The sequence below is a fragment of the Carcharodon carcharias genome, unplaced genomic scaffold (assembly GCF_017639515.1).
Source record: "Carcharodon carcharias isolate sCarCar2 unplaced genomic scaffold, sCarCar2.pri scaffold_1014_ctg1, whole genome shotgun sequence".
Taxonomy (NCBI): Eukaryota; Metazoa; Chordata; class Chondrichthyes; order Lamniformes; family Lamnidae; genus Carcharodon; species Carcharodon carcharias.
In genome coordinates, this window is record NW_024470901.1 from 15,708 (window position 1) to 43,539 (window position 27,832).

A 27,832-nucleotide genomic window follows, 5' to 3' on the forward strand; every position below is an offset into this window, starting at 1 on the left:
TTTCTGCAAAATCCTTTATTTTTTACATCAGATTTGTTGAAGTCCAGTTCACAACTTGCACTCTTGTCCCAGACTCACAGTGAACGACATTTTGAAGTATCCTGATTTTCAACACTAACATCCTTCATTGAGCATTAGATAATTCAAATTTATTCCAAAATGTTTTAACATTTGTTCAAGATGACAATTTGCTGGACATTTGACAAGACAATTACAGAGTAACAAAATCATAGCGGCAACACAAAATGACCTCAACGGATCCAGCTCACAATGATGTGTCTTTGACTGGGGCTAACCTGTACCAAGAACAGATTGTATTTAATTCCAGTCCACATACCCTACACTTCACACTTGATTTAAATAGTGTTTGAGCACTAACAGAGCAATTCCAGACTGGAAAAACACTTTCAATCCACGATGCAACCACTATCCAGCAAAGAGGTGCCAGGTGCAGACTGTCCCTTCAGACTGCAGGAGCGATGCTAAATCAGACGTGACTTTATCCACCAAATCTGGACGAAAAGAGGGTTGGTGGGAGAGGGACAGCACCTTCGAGTTCCCTTAATGCAGCATGCAAGGCTTAAAACATCTAAGAGACAGAGAGAGACTCTTAAACCCCAAACACGTACGTTACTAGATAATTGAGAGAAAATGATGCTTGAAATTAAGAAATGGCATGAATGTTTTCTATAATTCTTCAATTAAAAAGGCACTTCTTCTGCCAATGGTTGTGAATCAGCCAGGTTAATGGATGTGTATCTGGGTGCAGGACCTCCTTCCTGAACAGGGCAGGAACAAACCTAACACGGCTTAGAATTCACTAATTTAAAGTGCAGGCACCCACTGCCTCCTGCTGCTGTTGCTGGACCTCTGATAGCTCAGAGGTGAAACCATCTCCGAATCCCACTGCTTCCACCAATTCTGGCTTCCTGTCACACATTGGGCAGAGCACATTACGAACTGGAGACGATCGCATCCATATGATGAGATTCCAGCGTTCTCCTGAGGAGATAGGTAGGGCTCCATGGCAATGTTGGCCTCGATGGAGCAATCCGTGACTCATTCTGTGCTCAATCTCTACACACTCGCTCTCACTTATTGGAACCTGAGACCACAAGGTGCAGACAAACAACAAATTAATGTTTATACACCAGCAGAGTTTTTTTAATTTGTTCTTGGGATGTGGGCTTCATTGGCTAGGGCCAGCATTTATTGCCCATCCCTAGTTGCCCTTGAGAAGATGGTGGTGAGCTGCCTTCTTGAACCACTGCAGTCCATGTGGTGTAGGTACACCCACCGTGCTGTTAGGGAGGGAGTTCCAGGATTATGACCCAGCGACAGTGAAGGAACGGCCGATATATTTCCAAGTCAGGATGGTGAGGGACTTGGAGGGGAGCTTCCAGGTGGTGGTGTTCCCATGTGTCTGCTGCCCTTGATGGGAGTGGTCCTGGGTTTGGAAGGTGCTATCTAAGGAGCCTTCCTAAGTTGCTGCAATGCATCTTGTAGATGGTACACACTGCTGCTGCTGTGCGTCAGTGGTGGAGGGAGTGAATGTTTGTGGATGGGGTGCCAATCAAGCGGGCTGCTTTGTCCTGGATGGTGTCAAGCTTCTTGAGTGTTGTTGGAGCTGCACTCATCCAGGCAAAGGAGCGTATTCCATCACATAAGCACATAAGAAATAAGAACAAGAGTAGGCTATGCTCCATCATTCAATAAGATCATGCATGGCTCAACTGATCGTGACCTTAACTCCACACTCCTGCCTGTCCCCATACCCTTGTCTCCCCAGTGGATCAAAAATTTGTCCAACGCAGCCTTGCATTCCATGTCCCAGCCTCCACTGCTCCCTGGGGAAGAGAAATCCAAACACTAACGAATCTCGGTAAGAAATCTCTCATCTTAAATGGGAATCCTTTATTTTTTAACTGTGCCCCCTAATTCTAAATGCCCCCACAAGGGGAAACAGCGTCTCAGCATCCACCCTGCAAATACCCCTCAGAATCTTAAATATTTCAATAAGATCGCTTCTCATTCTTCTGAACTCCAATGAGTATAGGCCCAACATTCCTGCCTTGGGCCTAGTAGATGGTGGACAGGTTTTGGTGAGACAGGAGGTGAGCTGCTCACTGAAGCATTTCCGGCCTCAAACCTGTCCTTGTCAGCACAGTACTTATATGGCTGGTTTAGTTAGATTTCTGGTCAATGGTAGTCCTCAGGATGTTGATGGTGGGGTGATTATGTAACTAGACCAATAATCCAGAGAATGTGATTTAAAATCCCATTGATTTTAGGCCAGTTGAGAACTTGAATTGGATTAGCAAGATCTGGAAATAAAAAGCCGGTCTCAATAAAAGCAGCCATGAAGCTGTCAGATTGCCAGAAAAACCCACTAATTCTGATGGAGGGTCTCACTGACCTGAAACGCTAAATCTGTTTCTCTCTGCTCAGATGCTGCCAGACCTACTGAGTATTTCTGATATCTTATATCTTTATTTCAAATTTCCAGCAACTTCAATATTTTGCTTTTGGTTCACTAATTCGCTGACTCAGTCATGAGATTTGAGCATGTAATCTAGGCCAGGACTCCTAGTCCTGAGGGACTGCTGCACTGTTGGAGATGCCATCTTTCCATTGAGACAAACCGAAGCTCTGCCTGCCCTCTCAGTTAAATTTGAAAGATTCCATGGTCACTATTTTAAGAACAGAGGGTGTTCACTCCAGAATCCTGGCCAATATTTATCCCTCAAACATCTTCACTAAAACATCATCTAGTCGTTGCTGTTGTCGGGAGTTTGCTGTGCACAAACTTGCAGCTACATTCCCTACACTGTTGTACAGCGACAATACTTCAAAAAGTGTTTAATTCACTGTAAATCGCTTCGAGACATCCTGAGGTCATGAATTGCGCTATAGAAATGCAACTCTTCCTTTTCGGTTTGATGTTGTTTATTGAAGGAAACCTGTCATTCTTACCCAGTCTGGTATATATCGATGTGTTTACAGCGTGGGAAATAGTAACAGAGAAACTGCAACGCGCAGCTGATACCTGGTAACATTCCAGGACTCTGGAGGTAGCTCAGATAGCCTGAATGCAGGGACTTTGGAAGTGAAACACATACATTTATGGTAAAGTTTGAGTCCTGAGAATTCTCTTCATGTGTTTACAATGCTCCTAAATGTAACTTTTTAAACTTATGTAATCAATAACTCAAAAAGGACCAGAACCATGATTGGAGACGGAGAAATGGTTTTGTCGCATCTACTAATTCATGAATGGAAAATAGGGCGATTTGATGTTGTTATTGAGGAACGAGAGGTTGTTCTTTGTTCCTGACTGGCTCTTTAAGTCACCTGTTTAGTGCCTGGAACTTTTAAAAAAAATTATTCATGGGATGTGGGTGTTGCTGGCTAGGCCAGTATTTGTTGTCTGCCATTAGTTGTCCTTGAGAAGGTGGTGGTAAGCTGCCTTCTTGAACTGCTGCAGTCCCTGTGGTGTAGGTACATCCACAGTGCTGTTAGGGAGGGAGTTGATTCGGTCACAGTGAGTCAGCTGGATTCTTCACTGGTAACTGAACAGATGGTGGTTATTTGTGCCAAATAAATGGTTTTTTTTTTTGCTGATAGGCATGCAATGCTCCTGCTGCATTTTCAGGTGTGGGGCCAGATTAAAAATGTACCAGTGTTCGGGCTGATATATCGAAAGAGAAAAGAAAGAATCTGCATTTATATAGCATCTTTCATTATGCCAAGGCACTTTACAACTAATGTTTTAGTGTAGTCACTGTTATAATGTACGAAATGCAGCAACTAATTTGCACACAGCAAGATCCCTGTAATTTTTTCCCTTCTAGTACTTATCCAATTCCCTTTTGAAATTCAATTTGCTTCCATTACCCTTTTGGACAATGTATCCCACTGTGTAAAAGAACGTTTCCCTATGCTGCCTTTCTTTTGCTAATCACCTTAAACCTGTCTCCTCTGGTTATAGTCCCTTCTGCTACTCGTTCCTCTTTATTCAGTTTATCAAAACCCTTCATGATTTTGAATACCTTCATTAAATCTCCCCTTCACCTGCTCTGCTCCAGTTTCTCTATTCTCTCCACATAACTGAAGTATTTCATATTGATGCCATTCTGGTAAATCTCTTCTCCACCCCCTCCCATGTCATGACATTCTTCCTAAAGTGTGATGCCCAGAACTGAACACAATATTCAAGGTGAGGCCTAATCAGTGTTTTATAAAGGGCGTTTGATGCTCTCGTCATAAAAGCCAAGGGTTCCACGTGTTTTCTTTTTTCAAAACCCTTCTCAACTTATTCTTCCACCTTCAAAGATTTCTGTACGTACACCCCCAGGTCTCTCTGTCGTGCCCAGTGAAAGCATGTCCTATTCATAACTTCACACACGGGCTGTGTTCATATGGAAGCTTCTGGAACTTTTTTTTTAATGGATATTCACAAGGTGGCTAAGATGGCTGCCTAGGGTCAGGTGACCTTTGCATCTTCAACACCGACGACCTGCAGCTTCCAGAAAGTTCCTAAAAGAATCACCCTGGATGGGGTGGAATGGATACACCCGGACTGATACTATATGCAGAATTTACACTTGCTATTGTTTAGGGATTTGCCCAAAACACAAGTCCAGATTCCATGTCTCTGAGTTGGAACCATAACAATGAGCTGGGCAGAAACCAACTCATCCTGAGTAAGTGTGAAGAACTCATCCGTTATCTCCATTGTATAGCAATGGCTTTTAGCTCAGCCATTCTGGGTGGACAAAACCAATATGTCATGTAACCAAAACCAGCTGGAGATAATGAGTTTTCATCTGAAGGCCCAGAGAGACCTGTGCAGCCTGCAGAGAATACCAAAAGCCATCACAGCTGCAGAAAAGCCAGTGTCAGCATTGAATTTTAAGAACAAGAGGCTGTAAAATCTAAAAAGCCTTTCAGCCTAATTCCTAAATCCAAGTCCACTTGTAAAGAAATTGGACCTCTTGATATGAAAACCACAAATGCCTAGCTTCCTGAACTGCAAACATTCATCTCTTCAAGGGCATCTTGCAATAATCCTGATATCCGACTCCAGCTATTTGAACTCATCTAAACTACAGCTCAAGAGTGAAGAAGACTCCTTGCTTTATCAGGCCTGCGATGACTGTTCTTCTACAATGGATCAGGCATGTGAACTATGAACTATTCCTTTGTTCACAAATTGTAAAAGTAACTATTCTCTCTAACTATATTTTTTCTCAAGAGAGTGTGTGTGTGGTGTGTAAGTGTATACTGATATACTGAGTGATTGTAGTGTTTAGACTTTTGGGATGAATGTCTGAATAAATAACTCTCTTTACTTAAACCCCGAAAGCTTGCTGCTGTTATTTAAATTGACCGCACACTCTGGGGGACTACGAAACACATTCACCCTCTCCAAAAGCCACACTTAATACAAACAAGAAGGGAAAGGCTACAAGGGTTTCAGTTCACTACTGACCCTGACCGTAACAACCCCTTTAACATTTACCTAGTACTGGCTCTCCCATAGCTCAGCTCTCCCTCAGTACTGCCACCCCAACAGTGCAGCGTCCCTCAGTACTAACCCTCTGACAGTGCAGCACTCTCTCAGTACATAACCTCTGACAGTGCAGCACCCTCTCAATATTGACCCTCTGACAGTGCAGCACTCCCTCAATACTGGCCATCCAACAGTGCAGCACTCCCTCAGTACTGATCCTCCGACAGTGCAGCAATCCCTCAGTAATGACCCTCCGACAGAGCAGCACTCCCTCAGTACTGACCCTCCGACAGTGCAGAACTCCTCAGTACTGACCCTCCGACAGTGCAGAACTCCTCAGTACTGACCCTCCGACAGTGCAGAACTCCTCAATACTGACCCTCCGACAGTGCAGAACTCCTCAATACTGACCCTCCGACAGTGCAGAACTCCTCAATACTGACCCTCCGACAGTGCAGAACTCCTCAATACTGACCCTCCGACAGTGCAGAACTCCTCAATACTGACCCTCCGACAGTGCAGAACTCCTCAATACTGACCCTCCGACAGTGCAGAACTCCTCAATACTGACCCTCCGACAGTGCAGAACTCCTCAATACTGACCCTCCGACAGTGCAGAACTCCTCAATACTGACCCTCCGACAGTGCAGAACTCCTCAATACTGACCCTCCGACAGTGCAGAACTCCTCAATACTGACCCTCCGACAGTGCAGAACTCCTCAATACTGACCCTCCGACAGTGCAGAACTCCTCAATACTGACCCTCCGACAGTGCAGAACTCCTCAATACTGACCCTCCGACAGTGCAGAACTCCTCAATACTGACCCTCCGACAGTGCAGAACTCCTCAATACTGACCCTCCGACAGTGCAGAACTCCTCAATACTGACCCTCCGACAGTGCAGAACTCCTCAATACTGACCCTCCGACAGTGCAGAACTCCTCAATACTGACCCTCCGACAGCGCAGAACTCCTCAATACTGACCCTCCGACAGCGCAGAACTCCTCAATACTGACCCTCCGACAGCGCAGAACTCCTCAATACTGACCCTCCGACAGTGCAGAACTCCTCAATACTGACCCTCCGACAGCGCAGAACTCCTCAATACTGACCCTCCGACAGCGCAGAACTCCTCAATACTGACCCTCCGACAGCGCAGAACTCCTCAATACTGACCCTCCGACAGCGCAGAACTCCTCAATACTGACCCTCCGACAGCGCAGAACTCCTCAATACTGACCCTCCGACAGCGCAGAACTCCTCAATACTGACCCTCCGACAGCGCAGAACTCCTCAATACTGACCCTCCGACAGCGCAGAACTCCTCAATACTGACCCTCCGACAGCGCAGAACTCCTCAATACTGACCCTCCGACAGCGCAGAACTCCTCAATACTGACCCTCCGACAGCGCAGAACTCCTCAATACTGACCCTCCGACAGCGCAGAACTCCTCAATACTGACCCTCCGACAGTGCAGAACTCCTCAATACTGACCATCCGACAGTGCAGAACTCCTCAATACTGACCCTCCGACAGTGCAGAACTCCTCAATACTTACCCTCCGACAGTGCAGAACTCCTCAATACTGACCCTCCGACAGTGCAAAACTCCTCAATACTGACCCTCCGACAGTGCAAAACTCCTCAATACTGACCCTCCGACAGTGCAAAACTCCTCAATACTGACCCTCCGACAGTGCAAAACTCCTCAATACTGACCCTCCGACAGTGCAAAACTCCTCAATACTGACCCTCCGACAGTGCAAAACTCCTCAATACTGACCCTCCGACAGTGCAAAACTCCTCAATACTGACCCTCCGACAGTGCAAAACTCCTCAATACTGACCCTCCGACAGTGCAAAACTCCTCAATACTGACCCTCCGACAGTGCAAAACTCCTCAATACTGACCCTCCGACAGTGCAAAACTCCTCAATACTGACCCTCCGACAGTGCAAAACTCCTCAATACTGACCCTCCGACAGTGCAAAACTCCTCAATACTGACCCTCCGACAGTGCAAAACTCCTCAATACTGACCCTCCGACAGTGCAAAACTCCTCAATACTGACCCTCCGACAGTGCAAAACTCCTCAATACTGACCCTCCGACAGTGCAAAACTCCTCAATACTGACCCTCCGACAGTGCAAAACTCCTCAATACTGACCCTCCGACAGTGCAAAACTCCTCAATACTGACCCTCCGACAGTGCAAAACTCCTCAATACTGACCCTCCGACAGTGCAAAACTCCTCAATACTGACCCTCCGACAGTGCAAAACTCCTCAATACTGACCCTCCGACAGTGCAAAACTCCTCAATACTGACCCTCCGACAGTGCAAAACTCCTCAATACTGACCCTCCGACAGTGCAAAACTCCTCAATACTGACCCTCCGACAGTGCAAAACTCCTCAATACTGACCCTCCGACAGTGCAAAACTCCTCAATACTGACCCTCCGACAGTGCAAAACTCCTCAATACTGACCCTCCGACAGTGCAAAACTCCTCAATACTGACCCTCCGACAGTGCAAAACTCCTCAATACTGACCCTCCGACAGTGCAAAACTCCTCAATACTGACCCTCCGACAGTGCAAAACTCCTCAATACTGACCCTCCGACAGTGCAAAACTCCTCAATACTGACCCTCCGACAGTGCAAAACTCAATACTGACCCTCCGACAGTGCAAAACTCAATACTAACCCTCCGACAGTGCAAAACTCCTCAATACTGACCCTCCGACAGTGCAAAACTCCTCAATACTGACCCTCCGACAGTGCAAAACTCCTCAATACTGACCCTCCGACAGTGCAAAACTCCTCAATACTGACCCTCCGACAGTGCAAAACTCCTCAATACTGACCCTCCGACAGTGCAAAACTCCTCAATACTGACCCTCCGACAGTGCAAAACTCCTCAATACTGACCCTCCGACAGTGCAAAACTCCTCAATACTGACCCTCCGACAGTGCAAAACTCCTCAATACTGACCCTCTGACAGTGCAAAACTCCTCAATACTGACCCTCCGACAGTGCAAAACTCCTCAATACTGACCCTCCGACAGTGCAGCACTCCCTCAGTACTGACCCTCCGACAGTGCAGAACTCCTCAATACTAACCCCCCGACAGTGCAGAACTCCTCAATACTGACCCCCCGACAGGGCAGAACTCCTCAATACTGACCCCCCGACAGGGCAGAACTCCTCAATACTGACCCTCCGACAGTGCAGAACTCCTCAATACTGACCCTCCGACAGTGCAGAACTCCTCAATACTGACCCCCCGACAGGGCAGAACTCCTCAATACTGACCCCCCGACAGGGCAGAACTCCTCAATACTGACCCTCCGACAGTGCAGAACTCCTCAATACTGACCCTCCGACAGTGCAGAACTCCTCAATACTGACCCTCCGACAGTTCAGAACTCCTCAATACTGACCCTCCGACAGTGCAGCACTCCTTCAGTACTGATCCTCTGACAGTGCGGCACTCCATCAGTACTGACCCTCAGCACAGTGCTGGGAATGTCAGTCTGGTCAAGTCCCTGAAGTGGGTCTTGAACCTACAACATTCCAATTAGGAGGCGTGAGAGCTATCCAATGAACCACAGCTGAGACTTGAATGGCCAGAGATGTCACACTTACTGGCTAAAGGTCACTGGTCAAGGAGGAAGGAAACTGAGGGACCAGCAGGAAGCGTGAGGGAGTTAATGAAACTACTATGAAAACTGAACAAATTTTCTACAGTACCTGTCTCATGTCTCCAAAGTAGAGGTTTCCTTCACTAAAATCTTTCCCGAGTGACACATTAAGAGTGACTTCAGCGTTGTCGTAATGGAAACTTAATTCCCGGTCTTGATTTACAGCATATTTCACTATAAACGCTTTGTGACTGTCCATCTTCCAACCTCCACAATCTGGGTAAAGAAGTGATGTGATTGGCTGAAGATAATCCTCACGCAGCGAAGTAATAAAAGTTCCATCAAATCCAAGTTCATTTAAAAGCACCTTGATCAGATGATGGAAATGTTTAATCTGTGCCATTCACAGTCTTTATGTATTCGTACAATAAGCAGAAATTGATCACCAAGTTAAAAACCAATTCCTCCAAAGCAGAAGAACTGAAAATAACCATGACAATATTTCCCCCCAATATCGATCCCGTTGTGTTTTAACTGGTGCAAATTCATTCAAGCCCCACATTTTGTGTGAGTCACCCCAAGGCCCATCTCTAACCCCATTACACTTGAAGAATCAAAATGAATCGTTAGGGTGGAATGAGATAAAGTGGGAAGAAGCTCCATGTGGAGCATAAACACCAGCACAGAACAGATTCTGTAAATTCTACATCAATCTTACCTGTAGGTGCCGAGCAATTAGAGGCCGAGCAATAATGAAGTCAGTGATTCAAGCCTGTTACCTCACCAGTAATTTAACAGTTTGCAATTATTGGAACTGAGCATTTTGCCTCGTGGATGTGTTTTGAAATCCGTCCCCATTTTAAAGTCATACAATTTCTGTTTATATTTTATATTCTTCTCTGTCTCTCTCTCTCTTTCTCTCTCCTCTCTGGTCTGCATGTCCCTCTCTTTCTCTCTGACTGTCTGCCTCTCTTCCTCCCTCTCCATCTCTGTGTGCCTCTTGCTATTCTCCCCCGCAACCCCGGCTCTCACCTCATCTCTCTCGCTTTCTCTCTTGCTCTCTCCCCGTCTCTCTTTCGTTCTCCCCATCTCTCTTTTGCTCTCTCTCCCTGTCTCTCTCTGCCTCACATGACTTTCACTAGTTTCACTGGCTGAAATGAACGTGGCTGGAGAGTGTCCATTCAAGTATAGAACAGTTCACAGACTCCCAGCTAGGAAGCTGGCAATCAAAGAGCTGGTTTTCTTGCCTGTGATGTAATGGAAGAGTGTGACTGGTGAATAATGGTGCCAATTACTGTAGCTGACCGGCCAAGTGTGTCTTCATATCTTACCCCATAGTTATTCATAGTGTTGGGTCGGCCCTTTGGCATGTTGGACTGTTCAAAATTCTCAAGTTCTCCAATCAACTGGCTGCAGAATTCCTCAGTGAACACTGGAATTGAATAAACTCTCTCAGCTACAAGGAGAGAGAGAAGCAAGGAACACAGTCAATAAACTGACGGCCTTTCTAAACATTTTATATAAATCGGCCAGAGCTTTTACCTTGTCAGACAGGCTCAGCGCTGCCTGTGTGGGGTGGGGGGGACAATGAGCAGGGCTCAGCGCTGCCTGTGTGGGGTGGGGGGGATGATGAGCGGGGCTCAGCGCTGCCTGTGTGGGGTGGGGGGGATGATGAGCGGGGTTCAGTGCTGCCTGTGTGGGGTGGTGGGGGACAATGAGCGGGGCTCAGTGCTGCCTGTGTGGGGTGGGGGTGGGGCGGGGCGATGATGAGCGGGGTTCAGTGCTGCCTGTGTGGGGTGGGGGATGATGAGCGGGGTTCAGTGCTGCCTGTGTGGGGTGGGGGATGATGAGCGGGGTTCAGCGCTGCCTGTGTGGGGCGGGGGGATGATGAGCGGGGTTCAGTGCTGCCTGTGTGGGGTGGGGGGGACAATGAGTGGGGTTCAGCGCTGCCTGTGTGGGGTGGGGCGGGGGGATGATGAGCGGGGTTCAGCGCTGCCTGTGTGGGGTGGGGTGGGGCGGGGGGATGATGAGCGGGGTTCAGTGCTGCCTGTGTGGGGTGGGGGATGATGAGCGGGGTTCAGTGCTGCCTGTGTGGGGCGGGGGGATGATGAGCGGGGTTCAGTGCTGCCTGTGTGGGGTGGGGGGGACAATGAGCGGGGCTCAGCGCTGCCTGTGTGGGGTGGGGCGGGGGGATGATGAGCGGGGTTCAGCGCTGCCTGTGTGGGGTGGGGTGGGGCGGGGGGATGATGAGCGGGGTTCAGTGCTGCCTGTGTGGGGTGGGGGATGATGAGCGGGGTTCAGTGCTGCCTGTGTGGGGCGGGGGGATGATGAGCGGGGTTCAGTGCTGCCTGTGTGGGGTGGGGGGGACAATGAGTGGGGTTCAGCGCTGCCTGTGTGGGGTGGGGGGGACAATGAGTGGGGTTCAACGCTGCCTGTGTGGGGTGGGGCGGGGGGATGATGAGCGGGGTTCAGTGCTGCCTGTGTGGGGCGGGGGGATGATGAGCGGGGTTCAGTGCTGCCTGTGTGGGGTGGGGGATGATGAGCGGGGTTCAGCGCTGCCTGTGTGGGGTGGGGCGGGGGGATGATGAGCGGGGTTCAGTGCTGCCTGTGTGGGGCGGGGGGATGATGAGCGGGGTTCAGTGCTGCCTGTGTGGGGTGGGGGGGACAATGAGTGGGGTTCAGCGCTGCCTGTGTGGGGCGGGGGGATGATGAGCGGGGTTCAGTGCTGCCTGTGTGGGGTGGGGGTGGGGGGGATGATGAGCGGGGTTCAGCGCTGCCTGTGTGGGGTGGGGGGGATGATGAGCGGGGCTCAGCGCTGCCTGTGTGGGGTGGGGCGGGGGGATGATGAGCGGGGTTCAGTGCTGCCTGTGTGGGGTGGGGCGGGGGGATGATGAGCGGGGTTCAGTGCTGCCTGTGTGTGGCGGGGGGATGATGAGCGGGGTTCAGTGCTGCCTGTGTGGGGTGGGGGGGACAATGAGTGGGGTTCAGCGCTGCCTGTGTGGGGTGGGGGATGATGAGCGGGGTTCAGCGCTGCCTGTGTGGGGCGGGGGGATGATGAGCGGGGTTCAGCGCTGCCTGTGTGGGGCGGGGGGATGATGAGCGGGGTTCAGTGCTGCCTGTGTGGGGCGGGGGGATGATGAGCGGGGTTCAGTGCTGCCTGTGTGGGGCGGGGGGATGATGAGCGGGGTTCAGTGCTGCCTGTGTGGGGTGGGGGGATGATGAGCGGGGTTCAGTGCTGCCTGTGTGGGGCGGGGGGATGATGAGCGGGGTTCAGTGCTGCCTGTGTGGGTTGGGGGGATGATGAGCGGGGTTCAGTGCTGCCTGTGTGGGGTGGTGGGGGATGATGAGCGGGGTTCAGTGCTGCCTGTGTGGGGTGGGGGATGATGAGCGGGGTTCAGCGCTGCCTGTGTGGGGCGGGGGGATGATGAGCGGGGTTCAGTGCTGCCTGTGTGGGGTGGGGGGATGATGAGCAGGGTTCAGTGCTGCCTGTGTGGGGCGGGGGGATGATGAGCGGGGTTCAGTGCTGCCTGTGTGGGGTGGTGGGGGATGATGAGCGGGGTTCAGTGCTGCCTGTGTGGGGTGGTGGGGGATGATGAGCGGGGTTCAGTGCTGCCTGTGTGGGGTGGGGGGATGATGAGCGGGGTTCAGTGCTGCCTGTGTGGGGTGGGGATGGGTGGGGAACTTGGTGCATGAGCACACAGGAAAAGCTCCCTGAGGCACAGGGCTGAAGATATCAATAAGTAAAAATAAAGCATTTGAAGATGTTAAAAAACAGGTCCCCTCATGTGTCTCTGTCACATTAGCAAGGACGTGTTAGAAATTAGTATGAAAACTTTTTACTTTTTTTTTATAAAAATGATTGAAACCTCATCCCGCCTGTGGATGAGGTTTCACAAAATATGCAAAGGCCACTTGGCCTTTTTGCCTGCCTCCCAACTGTAAGGTTGGACCAGCAGCAAAATATTTAATTCAATTAGATTGTTAATGGTCTTAATAGGCCTGTTAATTGTCAGTGGGTGCTTTGTGAATCCCAGGCCCACACGATGACTTTGGGACACTCGCCCAATGTCATTTTACGTTCACTTGGGTCTGGTGCACGCTCCCCCGATAAGCTAAAAATTCTGGCCATTAAGTGACTTAATCTGTTCACAACTGAAAAGGAACAACAACAACACAGAAAATTAAGAAAAGGAGGATGCTGTTCAGCCCCACAAGCCTTTTCAGTCATTCAATTAGATCATGGCTGATCTGTACTTTAACTCTACTTACCCACCTTGCTTCCGGAACCCTTAACATCCATGACTAACAAAAATAACTATCAATCTCCATTTTAAGATTTTTAATTTCCCCCCTCCCAACCCCAGAAGCCTTTCTGAGAAAGAGGGGCTACGGTTCTGCAAGGGGAGGGGAGGAATGTAGCTCCTGCAATAATTAGTCTCTGTATTGATAGGTTCTCTGCCCCCTCCCCCACCCACAAGGTGAGATGCTCTGGGTATAATGCTGCCAGGAATTGATCTGAGCATCACTCAAGAATCCTTGGTTTTCCAGACTCCATCTTCAGTCCAGGCTGCCCTCAGTACCAGGAATTTTATCATTAGGCCTGTGACTGCTTCACAAAACCTTCCATTGATTCTGAAGAAGCGCAGAACCTTGTCGAGTTGGAAGAAGAATAATGGAGGATTGCAACTTTTTGTTTTAAACTGGCCTCAGAATCCAGTTCCAGTTCACAGGAACAATTTATTCGCACTGAGTTTAACTCCGACATTCTCAGGAACACGTAGGAAACATCGGAACATTGGAACAGGAGGAGGGCATTAGGCCTGAGGCTTTTCCACCACTCACTGAGATGCTGGATGATCTGTAACCTAACTCCAATTTCCTGCCTTTGCCCAGTATATCTCCATATGTTTCGCCAGCAAAAATATGTCAACCTCCTTTTTAAAATTAACAATTGATCTAGCATCAATTGCCATTTGCAGAAGATGGTTCCAAATTTCTAGCACCTTTGTTGAAGAAATCTTTCCTAATTTCACTTCTGAAGGGTCTGGTTTCAGTTGTTTTGACAATGCCCCCAAGTCCTAGACTCCCCGACTAGCAGAAAATGTTTATCTACCCTATCAGTTCCCCATAATATGTTTTTAAATCAGATCAAATCACTCCTTAAACCTTCTAAGTACTAAGGTGTGGTGCCCAGAACTGTTCTCCAGGTGTAGTTTAACCAGGGTTTTGTACAGCTGAAAATGACTTCTTTCTCCTTGTGTTCTCATTCCCTAGGTTTAGATTTCAAAGCATCTTTGCTCTGACCACTCACTTTTTCCTAACTGTTTCTTAAAAGAATCCAAGGAACTCCACGGTTCTGGCTGGAAGTTACCACCAGCTGACAGCACAGAAACAGGCCAATCAGCCCAACTGGTCTAGGCTGGACTAAAAACAGAAAATGCAGGAATTACTCAGATCAGGCAGCGTCTACCCATGCAGAGTAAAACAGTTAACACTTCCACACACTCACAACACAGTCACTCTGTTAGCACAACCATACAGTATAAATACACTAAAGTTCACAGCACAAGATTACACCACCAGACCAGGCATACTGCTCTCATGGGACTGATTGCTTCATTTTACATCTTCCTCTTCCTGTATTGTTACAACTTGATCCAAATTTTCCTCAAGCTATAGTGAATTTGTACAGAAATATTTAACATTCCTGTCTAATGAATATCAGCCTATTTGTACAAAACACTATCCTTATTTCTTGCTCTTGAACAAAAGTTTTAAACACATACCTGGTAACGAATGAACACGGTCCAGCAGTCCTTCAAAATCTGCATCCTCATTTCTGCAGTAGGCGACTATATCACAGAATTCTGGAGCAAGGAAGGATTCCTGGAAAAGCATTGCACAGCATTGTTTTTCACACTGCACAACGAATAAACATATCAACTTCTTTAATACAAGACTGAACACAGTATGAATCTGGTCCCCATGAACACCAAATATTCACTGATATAACAGCAGGGCCATGTGGTTACTGACAGATAACAGTGCATCAACTCTACCACCGCAACGCTGCTAAGAAAGACAGACTTGCACTTAAATGGTGCCTTTCACCACCTCAGGACAATCCAAAGCACTTCACAGCTTTTGAAGTACTTTTTGAACTGAGTACTTTGTAACTTAGGAAACACAATTGCGCACAGCAAACTCCCACAAACAGCAACATGATAACAAGCAGATAATTGTTGATTAAATGTCAATTGAGTGATAAATATTTACCAGGACACTGGAGAGAACTCTCATGATCTTCTTCAAAATAGTGACCGTGGGATCTTCTATATCCACCAGAGAGGTTAGACGGGGTCTCAGTGTAACACTCATCTGAAAAACAGCATCTCTGACAGTGCAACACTTCCTCAGTACTGCATGGGAAGTGAGAGCCTGGATTTTGTGTACCTGGAGTGGGGCTTGAACACACAGCCTCTGACTCAAGGGCCAGAGTGTTACCCAACTGAGCCACAGGAGACACTTAACCAGCCCCTAGTTAAGGTGCTTCCCTATTTTAAAAAAAGTAAAATAAATCTAGCAAGAGTTTTCAAAAATGTAAATGCTGCCAACTGGTGAAACTGACAGGTTTACACATCAGTCTGTGGGTCAGCAAGGTTTCTTCTCATGACCGACATCCAGCTCTTGGTTCTTCTGCTAAAGGGTTAGGAAACTGAAGTTAACCTTAGACAATTCCTAAATACGATGTAGAGTTCAGTAGCTGCTGCACCATAAAATCGTAAGAAATAGTAGTAGGCCATTCAGCCCCTCAACTCTGTTCTGCCAGTCAATAAGGTCATGGCTGATCTGGCCTTGGCCTTATCTCCACTGTCCTGTCTGCCCCTCATAACTCTTGCTTCCCCGGTTTTTTGTTTTACTCATTCATTGGATGTGGGCGTCACTAGCTGGGCCAGCATTTATTGCCCACCTCCAACAGCCCTTGAGAAGGTGGTGGTGAGCTGCCTTCTTGAACCGCTGCAGTCCATGTGGTGTAGGTACACCCACAGCGCTGTTAGGGAGGGAGTTCCAGGATTTTGACCCAGCGACAGTGAAGGAATGGTGATATATTTCCAAGTCAGGATGGTGAGTGACTTGGAGGGGAAATTCCAGGTGGTGGTGTTCCTGTCTATCTGCTGCCCTTGTCCTTCTAGGTGGTAGAAGTCGTGAGTTTGGAAGGTGCTGTCTAAGGAGCCTTCCTACAATGCAAACTGTAGATGGTACACACTGCTGTTACTGTGCATCAGTGGTGGAAGGAGAGAATGTTTGTGGATGTGGTGCCAATCAAGTGGGCTGCTTTGTTCGGGACGATGTCAAGCTTCTTGAGTGTTGTTGGAGCTGCACTCATCCAGGCTTGTGGACAGTATTCTAGCACACTCCTGACTTGTGCCTTTTAGGTGGTGGACAGGCTTATGGGAGTCAGAAGGTGGGTTACTCGCCACAGGATTCCTAGCCTCTGATATGTTTTTGTAGCCACAGTATTTATATGGCTAGCCAATTCAGTTTCTGGTCAATGGTAACCCCCAGGATGTTGATAGTGGGGGAATTCAGTGATAGTAATGCCATTGAATGTCAAGGGGCGATGGTTAGTTTCTCTCTTGTTGAAGATGGTCATTGCCTATCACTTGTTTGGTACGAATGATATTGCCACTTGTCAGCCCAAGCCTGGATATTGTTAAGGTCTTGCTGCATTTGGACATGGGCTGCTTCAGAATGAGTTGTCAGGAATGGTGCTGAACATTGTGCAATCATCAGCGAACACCCCCACTTCTGACCTTAAGATGAGAGGAAGGTCATTGATGAAGCAGCTGAAGAGGGTTAGGCCAAGGCACTACCCTGAGGAACTCCTGCAGTGATGTCCTGGAGCTGAGGTGATTGAGACAACCACAACCGTCTTCCTTTGTGCCAGATGTAACTCCACCCAGCGGAGAGTTTTCCTCCTGATTCCCATTGACTCGTTTTGCTAGGGCTCCTTGATGCCATACTCGGTCAAATGCTGCTTTGATGTCAAGGCTAGTCATTCTTGCTTCACCTCTGAAGTTCAGCTCTTTTGTCTATGTTTCAACCAAGGCTGCAATGAGGTCAAGAGCTCAGAGATCCAGGCGCAACCCAAACTGAGCGTCAGTGAGCAGGTTATTGCTAAGCAAGTGCTGCTTGATAGCACTGTTGATGACCCCTTCCATAACTTTACTGATGTTCAAGAGTAGACTGAAGGGGCAGTAATTGCTTAGTTTGGATTTGACCTGCTTTTTGTGGACAGGACAATTTTCCACACTGTTGGGTAGATGCCAGTGTTGTTGCTGTACTGGAACAGTTTGGCAAGTTCTGGAGCACAAGTCTTCAATACTATTGCCAGAGTATTGTCAGGACCCATAGTCTTTGCAGTATTAGGTAGATCAAAAATGTGTCTAACTCAGCCTTGAAGATAATCACTGACCCAGGCTCCACTGCTCTTTGGGGAAGAGCATTCCAAAGATTAACAAGCCTCAGGGAACAGATATTCCTCCTCATCTCCACCTTAAATGAGAGACCCCTTATTTTGAAACTGTGCCCCGTATTTCTAAACTCCCCCAGAAGAAGAAACATCTTCTCACCATCTACTGTGTCAGAATCATATTTTTCAATAAAATCACCTCTCATTTTTCAGAACTCCAATGAGAATAGACCCAATCTGCTCAACTTTTCCTTATAAAACCACCCCTTCATCCCATGAATCAACCTTTTTTGAACAGCCTCCAGTACAAGTGTCCCGCCGAGAAGACACAGAAAAAAAAAATCTAAAAGAAATGGGTTTCGCTTCCATATTCTCTTGTTTAAACTCTGTTTTTTCAGAATGGACAAATGGCTGGACTGCGAAAATGGCCACCACTGACCACATGATGGTAGTTCTGGGAGTTTCTGAGCAGTTTAAAAATGGACAAAGACTAACACCTCAAACCCCTGGAACGTAACAGTCCTTGTAGTGTACAAACATTCCAGCCAAACCAACACAAAGGATAGGAGACGAGACATCTGCATCAGCCAGCGATAGACAAAGGCAAAGCTATTTGTGACTCCTCATCTCCAACGTTGTGCTAATCGTTCTACAGTTAACTGCTGAAAACACAATAGGTTTTAACAAAGGGCCTCGTTAGCTAAATAGCTCAATCCAAAACCACCCTGTCACATGAACAAGGCTAGAGCTGTTTGAGTTGCTTTAATTATACAGCTTTTGGTTTTTAGCTTCAGTCTGCTGGTTAACATCCGACTGGCAGGCCACACAGAAGCAAGCTCTGGCCAGGTTGGACAACTTGCCCCCATCTAACCTGACTCTGCTGGAAAGATTTTGTACTATCGCCTACAGAATTGATTCTATTTCAGCATGCCTACTTCATCTTGGGACATCATCATCACCAGAAAAGCGAGTCTTACACCGCCGATCTTCAGCCAGCTGACCTCTGCGAAAGAATTCCTTCTTAGACTTTGCTTCTGGACTCACATGAATCCATAATTCTTATTTTTATTGTGGTCTTTTGCCCTGAACCCCTTTCTTCCCTCACTGTATGAATACAAAAAAGGGGTGGACGTTGCCAAACCCTCTTCCCGGGTTTTTGTGTGTATGTAAAATAAACTACCCCTCTTATTTCACCTTATACTGAGTTTTCTGTGGGGTTATTAATAGAGGATTGGGTCACTCCAAAACTGAAGGGTTGGGGAAAATATGCCGCCTCTTATAAAGTGGGAAATCAAAAATCAAAACACCTTTCTGTTTACGGACAGGGTTGTGAGCGGAAAAATCAGGCCTTTTCTAAATGAAACCCTCTACTGTCCGTAACACAGTACATACTTCCTTAAGTGAGGAGGGCAAAGCTGTACACAGTACTCTAGATGTGGCCTCACCAATGCTCTGTACAGTTGTAGCAAAACCTCCTGCCTTTATATATTCCATCCCCTGTACAATAAAGGCCAACATTCCATTTGCCTTCCTAATTACTCGCTACACTTGCATGCTAACTTTTTGTGTTTCATGTGTAAGGACACCCAGAATTCTCTACCACAGTATTCTGCAGTAGCTCTCCATTTAAATAATATTTGGTTTTTCTATTCTTTCTATAGAAGCAGACATTTTCTACATTATACTGCATCTGCCAAATTTCTGTCCACTCACTTAACCTATCTATATCCCTTTGCAGACTCTTTGTATCCTCCTCACAACTTGCTTTCCCATCTATATTTGGATTGTCAGCAAACTTGGCTACAATACATGCCTTCATCCTTCATCCAAGTCATTAATATAGATTGTAAACAGTTGAGGCCCCAGCACTGATCACTGTGGCACTCCACTAGTTACGGTTTGCCAACCTGAAAATTACCCATTTATCCCAACTGTTACCTGTTCTTTAACCAATCCTCTATCAATGCTAATGTATTAACCCCAACACCAGGAGCTCTTATCCTGTGCAGTAACCTTTTATGTGGCACCTTATCAAATGCCTTTTGGGAAATCCAAATACTGGTTCCCCTATATCCACCCTTCTTGTTGCATCCTCAACGAACTCTAGTGAAGTTGTCAAATCTTGTTTTGCCTTTCTTAAAACCATGTTGGCTCTGCTTGATTTTATTATGATTTTCTAAATGTCCTCCTGCAATCTCCTTAACAATGGATACTAGCATCTCCTCAATGATAGACTTAGGCTAATTGGCCTATAGTTTACTGCTTTCTGTCTCCTTCCTTTCTTGAACAGTGTGTTACATTGAATAGAGGTGTTACATTGAATAGAGGTGTTACATTGAATAGTGGTGTTACACTGAATAGTGGTGTTACACTGAATAGTGGTGTTACATTGAACAGAGGTGTTACATTGAACAGAGGTGTTACATTGAACAGAGGTGTTACATTGAATAGTGGTGTTACACTGAATAGTGGTGTTACATTGAACAGAGGTGTTACATTGAACAGAGGTGTTACATTGAACAGAGGTGTTACATTGAACAGAGGTGTTACATTGAACAGAGGTGTTACATTGAATAGTGGTGTTACATTGTATAGAGGTGTTACATTGTATAGCGGTGTTACATTGAATAGTGGTGTTACATTGAATAGAGGTGTTACATTGAACAGAGGTGTTACATTGAATAGTGGTGTTACATTGTATAGAGGTGTTACATTGAATAGTGGTGTTACATTGAATAGAGGTGTTATATTGAATAGTGGTGTTACATTGAATAGTGGTGTTACATTGAATAGTGGTGTTACATTGAATAGTGGTGTTACATTGAATAGTGGTGTTACATTGAATAGAGGTGTTACATTGAATAGAGGTGTTACATTGAATAGAGGTGTTACATTGAATAGTGGTGTTACATTGAATAGAGGTGTTACATTGAATAGAGGTGTTACATTGAATAGTGGTGTTACATTGAATAGAGGTGTTACATTGAATAGCGGTGTTACATTGAATAGAGGTGTTACATTGAATAGTGGTGTTACGTTGAATAGTGGTGTTACGTTGAATAGTGGTGTTACATTGAATAGAGGTGTTACATTGAATAGAGGTGTTACATTGAATAGAGGTGTTACATTGAATAGAGGTGTTACATTGAATAGTGGTGCTACATTGAATAGCGGTGTTACATCTGCAGTTTTCCAATCTGCTGGTTTCTAGAACCTAGAATTTTGGAAGATTACAACCAATGCATCCACTATCCCTGCAGTCACTTCCTTTAAGACTCTAGGATGCAGGCCATCCGGTCTATTTCAGGCTTTAGTTCCATTAGTTTGCCTAGTACTTTTTCTCTAGTAATCGTGACCGTTTTAAGTTCCCCCTTCTTTTAGCCCTGATTTTTCTGCTATTATTGGGATGCTTTTAGTGTCTTCAGTTGTGAAGTAGTTTTACAAAGAAGGAAACAGGTTAACCCTTTGGCCCTGCAGCCAGACTCGAGGCCAGCCCCAATGGGGTATCAGCAACAGCTTGTTTGTGCCCACCCCCTGCCACCGAAATTTGAAATGACAGAGAACAAAGGTGAAACATTATAAGCTGACATGTTCTAAATAGAAAATCCTGTATACACTTCCAGTAAAAGAATCCAACAGAAACAAGAAGCCAATTAAAGAAGCCGTGCTGACAGTGTGTGCAAATGGAGGAAGATTGACTTCCAGTTAGTGTAGTAGTACTGTGTATTATCTCAGACTGACCTCTCCTGAGCTTCAGTAAGGTTACTGATGAAAGGTCATTGACCCGAAACATTAACACTGTTTTCCTCTCTCCACAGATGCTGCCAGACCTGCTGAGTATTTCCAGCATTTCTTGGTTTTTTTTATTAAACTGCTTGCCTGTCTATTTTTCCCTATGCTATCCTTTATCTCTAACATCAGCCTAAGTGTCTGTCAAATAATATCCACTAGCTGCAATGCCAAGTCTTGGGGACCCAGAGCGGCACCACTCAGTTCTGCTTTGGAAAGATGAGGAGCAGGTGACAGAAAAATAAATTCCAGAGTTCCATTTTTGGATCACACAGAATAAAGAAAAACAAAACAATGTGAGAAAAGCACGACCTGAACAAAATCCATCCACAGCATCTGCGCTGCTTAAATTCCTGGTCAGATAACCTTGGCTGTTTTCTATATTCCATGGCACGTGCCCTGCATTAAACCTCTTAATGTAGGTGAAGTCGTACAGTGGATCAACAAAGACAGGTTCCTACCTGTAAAACATACAGCCCAGGATTCAGTGGTCTGTAACAGGTTGAAATAATGCCCGTCCTCTCCAAACTACGCTGACTGAGCGACTTTCTTCTCTGAACTTCCTCATCGATCTGAGGGGACAGGGTAGCTCAGTGAGACTTGATGGTTATCAAATATTAATATGTTTTGCTCAGTCATATTGATGGACTTGACACAATGCGATGTTGTAATACAGCTGCCACGATCACACAGCAAGATCCCACAATACACAAGAAATAGGAGCAGCAGTAGACCATATGGCCCATCGAGCTTGCTCCACCATTCAATAGGATCATGGCTGATCTTGGACTTCAACCCTACTTTCATTCCCTATCATCATATCCCTCGATTCCGGGACACCAAAAACCTGTCTATCCCAGCCTTTAATGTATTGAACAATAGAACATCCACAACCCACCTCAGTCTAAAATGATCGGTCCTTTGTCCTGAGACTGTGCCATGTTTTAGATTCCGCGATCAGCGGAAACAATCTCTTAGCATCTACCCTATCAAGCCCCTTCAGAATCTTGTATGCTTCAATGAGATCACCTTTCATTCTTCATTCTTCTCAACTCCAGAGTTTATAGGCCTAAATTACTCAGCCTATCATAAGAAAATCCCCTCTTCCCAGGGACCAATTTAGTGAACCTTCGCTGTCCCTCCTCCGATGCAAATATATCCTTTCTTAAATTTGATGACAGAACTGCACACAGCATTCCAGATGTGGTCTCACCAAATCCCTATAATTGTAGCAAGACTTCTTTATTCCTGTACTAGTCCCCTTGCAATAAAGGCCAAATTGCAATTTGCTTCCCAATTGCTTGCTGTACTTGCGTGTTAACTTTGTGCTCCTTATACAAGTCCCTCTGAATATCAGCATTTACTAGTTTCATACTTTATGGCTAAGTGAAAAACTACACACTTCCTCATTATACTCCACCTGCCGTTTTGTTGCCCACTCACTTCACTTGTTGATATCTCTCTGCAGCCTGTGTGTCTTCCCCACTGCTTACCTTTCCACCTAGCTTATCAGAAAGCACAGATACATTACTCTGTGGCCGGGATTTTCCAGCCCTGTTGCGGGTGGGACCCGCCGTGGGTGAGGCAGCAACACCCACACCCCCCCCCCCACGCCCCCCCCTCAAGCCAGAAGGCCACTGACTCGCGGTGGGACTGGGAGATTGCAGCAGCGGGTGGGTATGGAAAACCCCACCGCCTGTCTCTTCATCTCAGTCATTAATATAGATTGTAAATAACTGAGGCTCCAGCACTGACCCTTGCAGCACTCCAATAATCACAGACTGCCAACCTGAAGATCACAGAATCACACAGTGCAGAAGAGGCCCTTCGGCCCATCGAGTCTGCACCAACACGTTGACGTGCACTGTTTCCTGTCTGCCCTCTACCCAAACTAATATATTAACCCCAACTCCATAACCCCTTATTTTGCTGATAAATCTTCTCTGTAGCACCTTAATAAATGTGTTTTGGAAATCCAAGTATACAACATCCACCGAGTCATTTTTAATATCTACCCCTACTAGTTATATCCTCAAAAAACTCTAAAAAAAAAATTGTCAAACGGGCTTTCCCTTTAGTAAAACCATGTTGACTTGTCCTAATCATGTGTTTTTCTAAGTGCATTGTACCCAGCATCACAGATGACAATTTTCAGCCAAAGGCTTTTTAAAAAATATTCATTCACGGGATGTGGGTGTCACTGGCTGGGTCCAGCATTTATTGCCCATCCCTAGTTGCCCTTGAGAAGGTGGTGGTGAGCTGCCTTCTTAAACCCCTGCAGTCCATGTGTTATAGGAACATCCATAGCGCTGTTAGAGAGGGAGTTCCAGGATTTTGACCCAGTGACATTGAAGGAGCAGCGATATATTACCAAGTCAGGATGGTGTGTGGTTTGGAGTGGAACTTGCAGGTGGTGGTGTTCCCATGTATCTGCTGCCCTTGTCTTTCTAGATGGCAGAGGTCAAAGGTTTGGAAGATGTTGTCGAAGGAGCCTTGGTGAATTCCTGCAGTGCATCTTGTGAATAGTACACACTGCTACCACTGTGCATCAGTGATGTGGAGAGGGAATGTTTATTGTGGAGGATGGGGTGCAAATCAAGCGGGGCTGCTTTGTCCTGGATGGTGTCAAGCATCTTGAGTGTGTTGAAGCTGCACTCATCCAAGCAAGAGGAGAGTATTCTATCACATTCCTGACTTGTGCCTTGTACATGGTGGACAGGCTTCAAGGATTCAGGAGGTGAGTTATTTGCTGCAGGATTCCCAGGCTCTGACCCACTCTTGTAGCCACAGTATTTATATGGCTAGTCCAGTTGTTTCTGTTCAATGGTAACCCCCAGGATGTTGGGTATATCCCATGAAAGAATTAAAAAGATCAGCCACAAGGCTCTACTTGGCCTCCAGTGGTTCAAGGTCCCTCTTCTGTCTGAGAGACAGAACTGGACAGAGTGCTCAAGGTGGGGACTGACCAGAAATGGATACAGTGCTCAAGGTGGCCCTGACTAGAGCTCTGAATAATTCAACCATTACTTCTGACTTATATCCTACTGTGTGCCTCAATATTCAATTGGCTGTTTTGCATTCAGTGGATGTTATTTGTATTGAAAAGACTGAAGATCTTTTTTTCTGAGCTCCATCCTGAGGTTTGTTCTGATGAGTGAGGAATGTTGACCAGGACAACACAATATTCCAGCTTTTTGAATAGGATCATGGGATCTTCAACATCCGTCCGAACCCATAGAAAAGCTGGATGCTCAGGAGTTTCTTCAAACTTTTTCTGGCTCTGCCTTATCTATTCCAGAAGTTTCTCAGAGCTGCTCTGGAAAATTACAGCGACAAGAGAGGGTACAGCAATCAATCTCTGAACAGCATCTGGTGCAGTGCTGTGCTCCCTCAATGCTGTTCCTCCAACGCTAACACCCTGACAGATTTCCCTCAGTACTGATCCACCAATGATGCAGCACTCCCTCTGTACTGCCCCTCCAACAGTGCGGCACTCCCTCAGTACTGACCCTCTGACAGTGCAGCACTCCCTCAGCACTGACCCTCCGACAGTGCAGCACTCCCTCAGTCCTGACCCTCTGACAGTGCAGCACTCCCTCAGCACTGACCCTCCGACAGTGCAGCACTCCCTCAGTCCTGACCCTCTGACAGTGCAGCACTCCCTCAGCACTGACCCTCCGACAGTGTGGTGCTCCTTCCGTACCGCGCTAAAGTGTCTCTGGAGTGAGGATTGAACCCTTGGTCCTCTGATGCAGAGCTGAGTGTCCCTCCCACTGAGGAGCAACTCTAAGATACATCTGTGATATAACAATTAATTATGATTTAAAAATAAACATGGATAACATTAAAGTGTAAAACTGTAAATAATTGATCTTCATGTATGGGAACTGAAGGAAAATAACAGTCACAGCAACTCTGATGCAGCTGGAGTTTGCACTGTAGCAAGCACATCCAAACTGTTTTTGTCAGCTGCTTAGCTAAATATGAGGGAGCTTTGGGGTGCGGATGAAACTGTGTGTACGCTACTCCATCATTTATTGCTCTGACTGCAGCGGTCTCTTGTCTCTGCATTGGTTACTGGGTAGTATAGGTGCAAATGTTGAAAGTGTACTTTTTCCAGAGTTGGTTCAGGTGTAAGGGTGGGAGTAATAGCACCATTGCAAAAGTCCTTGAGTAAACCAAATCTCAGAAAGCAGGGGACTAGTTATTGCCACACACTCTGGAGTCTATGTTTCACCTCCACTAAACAGTATGGGTAAGAAGCAGTACTACTTGAAGGTAAGTTCAGAGTCTGTGAATGTTTGAGTGCGACAGTGAGTGTGATATTATACAGCACACAAAGGCTGGGCCAGCTCATGTGTCAGGTTTTACCTTAGCTTGAACCTTTCTGAACTGTTCTTCAGTCTTGCACCCTTTGCTTCTTAAAATCTGAAACATGAGCAAGTGTACAAAGTCAGTGAAATAAATCCAAGTTAGATCCAATTATGTAAAATGCTGTAGAGTATTATTAAAAACCAAAGGCCTAACAGTAGCAGTGCCCCTTGGGGAAATGTATTGGAGTGGTTGAGGACCGGTGTATAAAAACTGTAAATTCATCTCTTAACAGTAAAAAAAAATACAGTTGCCACAACCTGTTTTGCCCTTCCTATCTCACTAATACCCTCCGAGATATTGATCTCTGCGCTCCTCTAGTTTTGGCTTCTTGCTCATTCTTGGTTTTAATCACCCCACTGTTGATGAGTGTGCCTGGGCCATAAGCTCTGGAATACCCTCCCTAAAATTTCATCTGATAATGCTGCTGTGAAATATCTTGGTCTTTTGACTAGGTCGTTAAGGGTGCTACATAAATGCCGGTTGTTGCTGTTGAGCCTAATCCCACCAGGTTAATGAGCGCCAAGCTCCCACCGTCACTGCCAGCAGCTCTCACTGATGCCAGGCCAGGAGAGACGGAAGCAAATGGGAGCCGCAGGTACCACAGCCCCTTCCCTGTACCAGAGTGAGTCAACATAACAGAAGGAGCAGCAGGACAGTTCTCCCGGTGTCCTGGCCAATATTTATCCCATAACCAACATCACTGAAACGGCAGGTTCCTCTCATTATCACACTGGAGTTTGTGGGATCTTCCTGTGCATAAATTGGAGTTTGTGGGATCTTCCTGTGTATAAATTGGAGTTTGTGGGATCTTCCTGTGCATAAATTGGAGTTTGTGGGATCTTCCTGTGCATAAATTGGAGTTTGTGGGATCTTCCTGTGCATAAATTGGAGTTTGTGGGATCTTCCTGTGCATAAATTGGAGTTTGTGGGATCTTCCTGTGCATAAATTGGAGTTTGTGGGATCTTCCTGTGCATAAATTGGAGTTTGTGGGATCTTCCTGTGTATAAATTGGAGTTTGTGGGATCTTCCTGTGCATAAATTGGAGTTTGTGGGATCTTCCTGTGCATAAATTGGAGTTTGTGGGATCTTCCTGTGCATAAATTGGAGTTTGTGGGATCTTCCTGTGCATAAATTGGAGTTTGTGGGATCTTCCTGTGCATAAATTGGAGTTTGTGGGATCTTCCTGTGCATAAATTGGAGTTTGTGGGATCTTCCTGTGCATAAATTGGAGTTTGTGGGATCTTCCTGTGCATAAATTGGAGTTTGTGGGATCTTCCTGTGCATAAATTGGAGTTTGTGGGATCTTCCTGTGCATAAATTGGAGTTTGTGGGATCTTCCTGTGTATAAATTGGTAGCTGCTTTAATCCTTATTTACAACACTGACCACATCTCAACAATACTTCAGAGTCTAGCAGGCATTCTGAATACAAACCCCACCCCACCCCCCCCCCCCTCCAACAGAGGACATTCAGCCCATCGCCCCCCTGCTAGCCCCCCCTCCCTCTGCTCTTTACCCCCAGGGTTTCCCCCTCTATAATGATCAATGTTCCTTACCGCCCGCAGCTCCGGCTCTGTCGAGCGGACATGGTGCCTGAAATCTTCCAGGAAGATGTTGTCGGTGTAGAAGCAGCGGCAGGAATAGAATCGGCCCCGGGAGACACCAGGAGGCCCAGGCCCCAGGCTTCCGCCCGCTCCCTCCATCCGCCCGCCCGACCGACCGTCCGAACCCCGACCCCACAACCAAAGAAACAACCGTCAGCGGCTCGGCCCCGCCCCGCTCACAACAGCACAGCCCCGCCCCACCCGGCTCGGCCAGGCCCCGCCCCGCCCCACCCGGCCCCGCCCAGCTCGGCCAGGCCCCGCCCCCGCCCAGCCCAGCTCCGCCCCGCCCAGTACGGCACGGATCAGACCCGCCCCACCCGGCCCCGCCCAGCTCGGCCAGGCCCCGCCCCACCCGGCCCCGCCCAGCTCGGCCAGGCCCCACCCCACCCGGCTCGGCCAGGCCCCGCCCCCGCCCCCGCCCAGCCCAGCTCCG

General features: G+C 46.9%; 1 protein-coding gene across 2 annotated transcripts; it reads right to left on the bottom strand.

The window, feature by feature from the left end:
* On the bottom strand, positions 1–27,525 carry ogfod2 (2-oxoglutarate and iron-dependent oxygenase domain containing 2). Of its 2 annotated transcripts, XM_041182534.1 has the most exons (7): positions 27,352–27,525; positions 25,793–25,849; positions 21,883–21,993; positions 14,946–15,045; positions 10,491–10,615; positions 9,269–9,526; positions 1–1,105 (listed from the first exon to the last, which is right to left on the bottom strand). In XM_041182534.1, the coding sequence occupies exons 1-7, from the start codon at positions 27,496–27,498 to the stop codon at positions 821–823; spliced, it is 1,083 nt and encodes a 360-aa protein (XP_041038468.1). In that variant the 5' UTR covers positions 27,499–27,525; the 3' UTR covers positions 1–820. The 2 variants fall into 2 exon arrangements, with proteins under 2 accessions (XP_041038468.1, XP_041038470.1); XM_041182536.1 differs by lacking the exon at positions 21,883–21,993.
* Positions 27,526–27,832: the final 307 nt, after the last annotated feature.